Source organism: Sinocyclocheilus anshuiensis, unplaced genomic scaffold (assembly GCF_001515605.1).
Source record: "Sinocyclocheilus anshuiensis isolate Anshui unplaced genomic scaffold, SAMN03320099.WGS_v1.1 scaffold453, whole genome shotgun sequence".
Taxonomy (NCBI): Eukaryota; Metazoa; Chordata; class Actinopteri; order Cypriniformes; family Cyprinidae; genus Sinocyclocheilus; species Sinocyclocheilus anshuiensis.
The window spans coordinates 1,308,781-1,319,693 of NW_015537979.1; the positions used below are offsets into that span (position 1 = coordinate 1,308,781).

General features: G+C 35.2%; 1 protein-coding gene across 1 annotated transcript in view; it reads right to left on the reverse strand.

Moving 5' to 3' along the window:
• Window positions 1-9,385: 9,385 nt before the first annotated feature.
• Window positions 9,386-10,913, reverse strand: part of LOC107673428 (bone morphogenetic protein 7-like) — a 63,485-nt gene continuing 61,957 nt past the window's right edge. The window contains exons 8-9 of the mRNA XM_016467024.1: window positions 10,121-10,211; window positions 9,386-9,598 (exon numbers count right to left, since the gene is read on the reverse strand). Of these exons, the coding sequence (XP_016322510.1) occupies window positions 9,386-9,598; window positions 10,121-10,211 (304 nt within the window). The remainder of the gene's footprint in view (window positions 9,599-10,120; window positions 10,212-10,913) is intronic.

A 10,913-nucleotide genomic window follows, 5' to 3' on the forward strand; every position in this document is an offset into this window, starting at 1 on the left:
GCTCCGTCACTCTCTCACAATCTCTCTTTCTCTTTCTTTCTCACACACACACACAGAGAGAGAGAGAGAGAGTTTCTTCATAAATCTCACAGTCCTTTCACTTATTTGTTCTCTCATATTCCTTCTGCTCTTTCTCTGGCTCAGTACCAGCTGCTTTATTTCACTATTATTTGATTATTTATCAAACACAAGAAATGATAGTGAAAATGTTACAGTAAAAACTCATTCATTGGTTGAAGGGATAGTTCACCAAGAAATGTAAAGTTGTTTTCATTTGCTCACCTTCATGTTGTTCTAAAAACTGTCTGTCTTCTGTAAAACACAAAAGGAGAGATTTTGAAGAAAGTGCTGGTCACTCTTTTCCATGTGATTACAATAAATGGGCACCGGGGATTTTAAACTTTAAAAGGATGCAAAAACGTTTTTTTGTTATACTGTATATTGACTTCAGATTTTAATTCAATTTTTTTCAATTTAATTCAGATTTTCAATTCAATTTTACTTCCAAAAGTACTTTTATAGTGATTTTTTTAAGTTAAAATTCTCAGCCCCCATTCATTGTAATTATGGAAAGGAGCCAACAGTTCTGAAGAAAACAAAAAACTTTCACAGAAGAAATAAAATCAAAAAATATAGGTTTAGAACAATATGAGGATGAGAAAATTAAAACACCTGTTTTTATGGGCTTTAAAAATAATTGTGTTAGAAAATGAATTAGTATGAATTACCTTATAATTTACAGAGAAAATCTATATTTTAACAAAATTCATGTAATTTTACAGTAAAAGATTGTTAAAATAGTTTTTGTCAAATTTCAAACTTCAACCAAAAAAGTCAATTGATGTTCTCTGAAGTCCCACTGATTATACTTTTGATTATATTTTATTTAAATAGTTACGTTTTATTATTAGGGTTTTCTATCTTACATTTTATTTAGTTAGTGTTATTATGCTGTTTATATTTTTAAACTGAAGCACAGATTGTTGCATTTCAAGTACAGTAGGCTGTAATTTTAATATTATATCAAGTAATGATATAGTATGTGAAGTTATGAAATATAAAATATACAGGTACCAAAATGTCATCCTGTAATGTCTAAAACATTTTTTATAGTGTTTCAGTATGTGCAAACTGTACAGATGTGGACTGACACATACTAGAAACAATGATGAATCCATGATGAAGATTTTGCACTGGGCCCAAAAACTGCTTACAGTGGTCCGGCCCCCAACTGCCCTCTAGCATTTCGCAGATGCGCCGTATATGTGTCATGAAGCTGGTCTGAAATGACATTTGAATGAAGAGGCTAACTGTCAGAGCTCATGTGAGTTAGAGCTCTGTCACAGTGAAGCTCAGTTCATATCTCTTGTCCTGCACTCCCTTCAACTTCAGCCTTTGTGCCGAACTAAATATGACAGATTACTGATACTGAAGCAGATGGGATGAAGTTACCATGAAAAAAAACTATTCCTTTATTTTGAGCAGTACATCTATTGTTTTATTATTTAAAACCTGACAATTAACTTTTTGGAAATGTTTTTCTTTAAATCTGTAGTTGTACAGTCTTTCAAGACAGTTTGTGGTATTCACTTTTATTAATGTCTGCAGCACAAATGATGCAGGATGAATGATGTGCTGAAGTTTAATTTGAAGGCAGTTAACATTAAGAGTCCATTTCAAGCACATACGTTTTGGAGCTGGTCCGCACTCTAAAAGCAGTTCCCATGCTTTCTTCCTGTCTGTTTCTGGCTAATAATGCAAGAGAACTCAAAGCCATCTGCAGAGGTGAAGCTGAGCCATAGAGTGCACCTCATCACATCGGCCACAATGGCTTTCCTTTTCCACTGGCCTGGATGTAGTAAGCCGGTTGAAACGGGCCTTGGGAGACTTGTTTAAGACAGTGGATTTCAGTCTGGGAGCCAACGTTTCAATAGCTGCATCTGCGTTTCGGGTTAAGCAGACTTGACCTATTCTTCTTTTCATGACTTTCCAAATGGAACATTCATATCCACTCGGGTTCAGTGCGTGTCCTCTACTTGTCCTCTTGATTCAGGACACAAACTAAACTTTGAGATCCACATCCCAACAGTGAGATAAAATGAGATGAAAACAAAAGGGCTGCTGGAATGAATCGTTCCCATCAATGGTCTGTCATAATATAAAATATACTGTATGTACATGAGTATTTGCTATTGCAATCATTCCTCGTCTCACATGAAAGAATGAGTTTATGAGTGTTTTAATATGGTATCTAATTTAAAGTGAATATACTACTGTTCAAAATTATGAAGAAAATGTCTCACACTTTCCACAAAAATATTAAACATTGATAAGAACAAATGTTTCTTGAGCAACAAACTAGCATATTAGAATGATTTCTGAAGGATCATGCACTGAAGACTGGAGTAATGATGCTGAAAATTCAGCTTTGCATCACAGAAATAAATTACATTTTACAATATTTTTACAATAGAAAATAGATATTTTAAATTGTATTAATATTTCAAAATATTACTGGTTTTATTGTATTTTTGATCAAGTAAATGCACCCTTGATGAGCATAAGAGAATTTTCAAAAACATTTAAAAATCTTATTGACCCCAAATATTAGTATAGTGTATGTTTGAGCCATTTCTGTGAATCAATTCCTAACTCTGACTCAGTGATTCATTTGGATTACCACTCAAAAATGTCCAAAACTTCGTCTGCGTGACAGTTTAAATATTCAAATATTTCTTCTTAATGCATTCAAATATTTCAGAATAATAGATGCCATCAAGAGCAATGCTTTCTAACTTTATATTTGGTCTATGAAAACCAATGCTTATATAAAAAACATTTGCTGTATATAAGCGAAAGGCTGAAAACATTGAGATATGTGTATAGCTATATCAGCTATAGCTTGCTCTCACATTCTCACATTAAGAGCACTGTAAAACCTATAGTTTTAATGAAAACACATGGTTTATGAAAGCGGATTTCTTCAGTATTTCAACACCATATAGAAAGGGTGGTGTGGCGTGTTCTCGCTTGCTAAAACAACATGTCATGGATCCATGAGGATTCAAAAAAGAAACAGCACTTACAATGTAAAACTGAGGAGAAATGTATGTAACGGTACAGCAGGAGATTTCAGGACTGTGTGGAAAATATGAAAGGAAACACAAGGATGGAAATGTTTCTAGCAGAAAGTAAACGTCCATTGCTCTCTGCTGGGGTCAAAAAGAGGCCATTTCCACCATAAAGACACACACACATCAGCACTCACACACACGTTGTGCCATCTATTCCTAGAACCACACTCAGATCCATTATAACACAAAAAATACACACTAACCAAATATAGACATACACAATCACAACAGAATATTATGAATACAAACAAACTCAGCTGCTTCTGCATAAAACACACTCAAATACATACTCAGATGCAAAAGTCCACATACCCACACACACACACATAGTGTCCTCACACTGTATCTGGTCTGTCAGATCATTTAGCTCTTTTATGAGAAGAGGCAGAGTTCTGGCTAACCACAGTATCCCTGATTTGCAGCTTTCTGGCTCATTCCCAAGATCTCAGCTTACATATCATAACGCTCCATCTCAACCCTACAGCACCCAAAGCCTGTGTCTTTATATAATCCTAAACAATATAGTCATAAATGTGTCCATGTCTCACTATGGAGCAAAAATTATGTGAAATGAGAAAAGGTTCAACTGGAATAAATCATTTTTACAATCAAATTATGTGACATTTAAGATTTAAGTTCAACTTGAAGTTAATCTTTGAATTTTCCATATGACTACACAAGACAATTTATTTTATTTACAGGATATGGACAATTAAGCCATACAGTACAGTATACAGACAATAATATCTGTCAATAATCTAAATGTAAATATATTATAATATAATAATGTGAGCACCTAACTGCCTCCTCATTAAAAAAAATGTAAAAAAATCTATGCCTTCACTTTTTCTATTCTCTTATTATCCTTTATCCCTTCCTTTTCTAGCTTTTACTATTTTGAACGATGACTGAAACCTTGTAAAACAGGCACTTCTCGTGTTTATTGCTATCTTATGGTAAATCGCTTGTTGTATTCCTCAACTGTAAGTCGCTTTGGATAAAAGCATCTGCCAAATGTTTTCAGACTTAAATAACAAAAAATATTTAAAACAGCTTGATATAAAAACCCAAAAACAAAATTGGATATGGCCATAAAATAATCATTATCATCATCATTATAAATGTTAAGAAGAAGAAGAATTACTACTACTAAATATAAAAATTTCTAAAAATGAAATTGTAATATTTCACTGTAAAATTTTGTTTAAGAAATAATAATAATAATAAATTTGATTTACATTAGAAATGTAAAATTACAAAACTAATATTTATGGAATAATATAGCTTAATTTCTTCTTTTTCAAATATTAAACCATAAAATATATATTTTGCGAAAACCACAAGTAGCCCTAAAGCTTCTCTTTTATTGATATTATAAATTTGGTTTGTTGAACGCATGTTTTAAGATTTAAATGAATTGAAACAGCTTGATATTGGCACACGCTTTGATAGTGTTACACTGAAACATCTTCCATCAAGCTGGTGATGAGGACTGCTGCCTGTAAAACACACAGAAATAGATGCACTAAACACACACACACACACACACACATACATTTACGCAACAGCTCACGGCTAAACGTCCCTCATCATCATTGACAGTAATATGACTCAGTTTACATTCATGTGGCATGCTGAAGCAGGTAGTGTTATCAGTGTTAATTATCAGCGACCGATATAGCTTTCTCCTATTTCACAGCGGCTTCCCCAGAGTCATTCAACGCTTGGAATCAGACGAGAGCCAGCTGACGGATTGACAGGGATTCACTGTACCTTTCCAAGGATAACTTCACTGCCACATATAGGTTTTGTCCTTGTTCTCTCTCTTTGCTCCGCCTAATTTGTTGCCTTATACGTCTCTTCTGCAGTGCAGGCTTGTTCTTATTATTTTATTTTCATTAGTTTCCCTCACTTTATATGACATATTAAGCTTACAGTACTGAAGGCTTGGAGAATTAGAAAAAGAGTGGAAGAGAGGCTGTAGACGGGTCATTTTGCCCTACATGGTATGGAATGTCAGGAGACCCTTGCACACTCTTCAGGGGTTCATTAAAGGCAGATAGCAAGATCACTTCTCCAAACTCAGCTCTGCCAGAGGTGACAGGACAACGTTTATCCTGATAAAAATGTGTAATGGCGATATAATGTGAGAATTTAAGAATAATAGATTACTTTAAAGCAGGATTTTTCTACTAGGCCAAAATGTTCATGCTATATAGACTATAAAACTATGCAGCAGCTCTATCTAGTGGTGTGAAAGCGCAATAACTGCATACAATAAATTCAGATTTTATTTTTTTTTTTTGTGAAAGGAATAGCAAAGGGTCAAGGTTATTAATGATCTCCTTGGGAAATACTGAGAAGATTAGGAGATGGTCTCATTAAGTCTCGTCGAATTTACCATTGAGTATTCAAACACTGAATCCTCAAGTATGTGTACTTAAAGCACAGGGATGGAAAGGTCTACTCGACTAGTCTAGAGCTTTCAGTTCAGTAATTGTTTCTGTTGTGCTGGTCAGTTTTGCAGATGTCTTGGATTTATCCTGTCAACTAGTCGTTTGTATGCAGCATCATACAAAGAAGAACAGTTTTATTTACTGATCCCACTATGGAAATACTTTATAGTCAGTCATGAATAATTTATACTTTAAAAATATACTTGAGTGAAAGTACAAAAGTATCCACATTTAGTTTTATTTACATGTGTGAAAGTACAAAGGTACATGTCAAAAGTATTTAAAAGTAGCAAAAATAGTGTTGGAGAATATGTTACCATTAAATAGTTTGGGGTCAGTAAGATTAATACTTTTATTCAGCAAGAATGCATTCAATTAATCAAAAATGAAAGTGAAGACATTTAGAATGTTACAAAATATTTATATTTCAAATAAATGCTGTTCTTTTGAACTTTCTATTTCATCAAATAACATATTAGAATGATTTCTGAAGGATGTGACACTGAAGACTGGAGTAATGATGCTGAAAATTCAGCTTTGATCACAGGAATAAATTACATTTTACAATGTATTTACAATAGAAAAAAGTTATTAAATTGTAATAATATTTCACAATATTACAGTTTTACTGTATTTTTGATCAAAGATTTCTTTCAAAAATATTAAAATGTCTATCTGACCACGAACTGTAGAGTAGTGTAATTTTGATTTATTTATTAATGTTGTCTCTATAGGATACATGCTGATTTTAAACTGAAATCAATATACAGTACTTGACACTGTTACAATTTAAATCCAGCAGCTGGTGGTTTTATATTTTGACATCTGAATATAGTTTTTAAATATGCTGATCACTGACCGTACTGTTGATGTTTAAGTCAAGTTCATCCATCTTTAGCAAACCTGTCACTTTAGGTCACAGACTGTGTTATGGTGACTAATGATCACTTTTCCACTGGGGCTGGTGCCGGAGCTGGAGCCGGTGCTCGGCCAAGAGTGGCATTCGTTCAGAACCGGTTCGCGTTTTCTCTGGCAGAGAGCAGATCCTTCTCCTTCTCCGTCACCAACCTGTGACCGGAATCGCTTGTTATCTCTTGCAGAAGGAGAGTGTTGATCTGCTCTGCCGACCACTGCTGAACTGACATATTTAATTGTTAAAAATGTCGCCTTTCAATTTGCTGTCTGTAGTGGAAACTCCGCCTACTGACGTCATAGGTTCCCTTGTTGGAGACCAGCAAGGTTCGGAACCAGGATCTGAAAAGCGGTATGGGATATCTCTTCACAAGAAGAAATGGCCGCAGTTGAAACTAAAATTGAAACTAAAATTAAAAGTGCCTGTAAAAATTCAGCAATTCGCTTGAATGGTGAAATGGGTAAAAAGAAGAAAGATTCATAAAGACCTACGAAAAATATGATTTGAATGAAAACTATATAGAGCTGTGATCAATTCATTGACATTACCATTATTGTGCTTCTCACACAAGCAATGTATAAAATATAAAAATATACATTTGAAAGAGCAATGAATGAAGCACAGTAGTTGTACCTGAGTGAGCGGGCCGGTCGGCTCAGCGCTGAGATCACAGTCTTCAGTCAGCTGCTGTGTCACAGATGCATCAGAGGAACCGTAAAGGATGTTGTCATTTTCATCTGTCCACTCAGACTCTGCAATCAACAGACAAGACAGCAGCGGGCACATATCAGTATGATGATAATGCTTATTAATCTTTGCACACTTTGTCAGATCTTAAAGGGGTCATAGGATGCTACATGCACTTTTACAAGTTAGTTGAACTGAAATGTGTGTTGGCAGTGTGTGTACACAACCACCCTATAATGATAAAAATCCACCCAGTGTTTTTTTTTTAATCTGGTTAAATGTTTTCCCCTTTCTCAAATCGAGCCGATCTCAGATGCCTGTCTGTGTGATGTCACACAGACAGGCCCCTCCCATGATAGTTTGATTGACAGTAGCGTTTCAGCACAGACTGGACTGGTGTCTTACCTTAGCTCCGCCCTGAGTGAGCTGTCATCAGTCCGCCATTGTTTCACCGCCAGAGCAGATGTAGACGAGAATGACTCCTAACAAGCAATTGAGGTGTTCTGTTGTTAGATGTAATAATGAACATAGCAGTCTTCATTTACTCCTGACATCTGAGCCGCTGAATTTGCAGTGGTTTTCGTTTGTTTCTGAAGGGAATGCTCCCCCGATCTACATAAATGCATCTATGTTCGCGCGAATCATTCATGATCCAGCCTCATCTACAGAAGAAGTGTGTAATGTTTGTAATGAATCTTTGCAAATCGCCTTTCCTAATAATGTGCTAATTAGCAAGTTTCACGATGAATGCAGCTAAAGTAAACAGTCTCTCTGAGCGCAGCTCAGAAGAGAGGGGTGGGGTCAACAGAGCTCATTAACATTTAAAAGGAAATGCTACAAAAACGGCTTGATCTGAAAAGAGCTGTTTTTGACAGGGTAAAAAAAAAGGTGTTTTTTTACACTACCATTGAGAAATTTTAACCAAACTATGTTACAGACTTTTCATTAAGACCCTAAAGAATCATATCAACTTGTGGAAAATGGGCATCATATGACCCCTTTAAGGTGCAGTAGTACCTATGGAGGTGCTGTGACTTTTCAGACTGGGGGTGAAACCACTCGCTCCTTTAACTGATGAGAGGCAAAAAGGCGACCTTTCAGGTTTGGTTCCTGGTCTTCTTTTCCAGTTTCCTTGCTTGGAGAATGAATGAATCAATAAAATACTACCACAATTAAAAAAAAAAAAAATCAATTTGGACATTTAAGAATACATTGTTCTTTTAACAATGTAAAAGAAAACAATTAAATGTGAACTGAATGTTTTTCAGAAACTCAGTTGAATGTTACTGTCACGGGTGCACTGCTGAGCGGACTGAGGAGCAAGGAACAAAGAGAGACAAGGAGCACATCAATCCAAATGGGTTTAATTCATACAAAGGAACACTCACGCAATACATGTAGACATGAAATGAACATGACCTGAACAATACCGGACCCTGGAGCACATACAGGGAACCCTATTTATACACACAGGAGGAGGGGATGACGAGACACACCTGGGAGCAATGAAACATCAAGGGAAACACCTGGGACAAATGAACTTAATCAGGACAGGAACAGGAAACTAACCAAATATGGGCATAGGAAGGCACATGGGGACCAAGACACACACAAAACACGGAACAAAGTCTGACAGTTACACTGTAATTAAATGAAAATATATTTTAGTTTACATTTACTTAAATGTAATTAGTTGAAATTACATCTTTACATGTAATTTCATCATTTCTTAAATGTTCTTTTGAAATATATAATATTTATGCTAAACTACAAAATATAGTTATAGTAGTATAGTAATAGTAGTAAATATAGTAGTATTATCATTTACACTGTAATTTGTATGCCATGTACTTAAATATATCAGTAATTGAGCTTTCGTAATGAAGTTGCAGGTTAAATATATTTAAAATATATTAACTTTAAATGTAATATAGAATAACACACTACAGTTAAAATTATAATCCAGTACTTTGCATGTGCTTTAGTATGTTAGTCAACACATCAAAATAAGTTTACTATTGTAAGTGTAATAAGTGTAATATTATTAAATCATAATAATTAAAAATGTAAAACTTTTTAAAAATGATTAAAAGTGTATTTAAGTGTACTTAAGCAACAGTCATGAAAGCGAACACTCAAGTACACAAATATTATTTCAGTAATATTATATTATATGCAAGTATATACTGTATATGCTATCTTAAGTTCACCTCATCCAGGTGGTCACATTCGTGTTTCTCAGCCTGCTGTTCCTGCCTCAGAGACAAGCAGCTTTCTGTCGGGTCCTCAGGGACTCTTCTCTGAAGACACAGTCCCTCTGCAGACCTACACGCCTCACCTGTGTGCAGATCCAGCTTTGACGGGCTGAAAGCTCTCTTTGCCTCTATCAACTCTGAGAGGGTAACTCCCTAAAGAGAAGACGATTAAAAATGAGGAAATGCATCTGAAGCAGGTGCACACTATGATTCTAACTGAGCGGTCCAATATTCTCTGTTGTCAACATTCCGGTGTTCTTTCAATGAACGTAAGTTAAACTAGTAAACTGGTGCCATATTGCAATCAATAATAGTTACAGACTTGCTAAAAATGGCTTCAGAAGATTGCCTTTTAATTTTCTAGTGAGCATAAGCCATTATTAGTTATAATAAAAGAAGACATGTTAAATGTGAGATAAAAATGCTAAATGCTAAATTAGTAATTATGTAAAATTAATTAAATTTGTAAATTAGTAATTATATAGTAATTATGGATCATTTTTCTAAGTGAAAGCTTTAAGCTTTGCATTGGGGTCATGTTTATTGGTCACTGGTTTATTTTTTGATTATTACCAGCTGACTGATCCTCTTTTTTTTTAGAGAATATATAATCCAGTCTAAGAAACGCATACAGAAGTGTCATATTCTTCCTTTGTGAGAGTGACTGGGTCATACCTGTGTAGCCCGTCGAGTCTGTCTGGCCTGCCGTGATTTGGCCTTCCTCTGAGACTCTGCCTCCTCATCTCTCACTGGGATCATGCGCGTCCTGAGACAGGATACAGTAAGTATTATACATCTAAAACACTTATAATGCCTTATTCTGAATGACCATATTCTTGATCCCTTAACCCTACCCAGTTTATTTTGGGGCAGATATATGACCCGGACATGTTCTTGACAGGATTTGTAAGATTCATCCAGTGATGTCTGTGCTCTCGACAGATGTTTCATGCTGCACAAGCAAATCAATATGTATAAGTGTCGAATTTCCCCACTGAAAGCACTAGAGGCCAGATGACATACAGTACTTTCCCACAGAGATGAGCACAAAGAGATGAGTAAGCATTCTGACTGATGGCCAAATCAGACCACTTAGCACTCCGCATGTCCCCCACCCTTCCTATCCAGCAGTGTTATAGATCGACATGTGGCCATGAGCCTCCAGCAGAGAACCATATCAGAGCATTATTGATGTGATGATTCATTTACACTCAATTTCATTAAAACTATGTACCTGCCATCTGCTCATTCTCCAACTGCCTCTGTTGACCGTCATAACCTACATCTAATTATAAATCATATAAAAATAAAATAAAAATGTGTTTCTGAAAACACACTTGAGTTTTAGTACATATATCTGAGTGCACTAATATATGTAATATTTTTACTATTAACAAAATTTTACAAATTGGACCTTGTTTTTAGTGCATAGATAGATAGATAGATAGATAGATAGATAGATAGATAG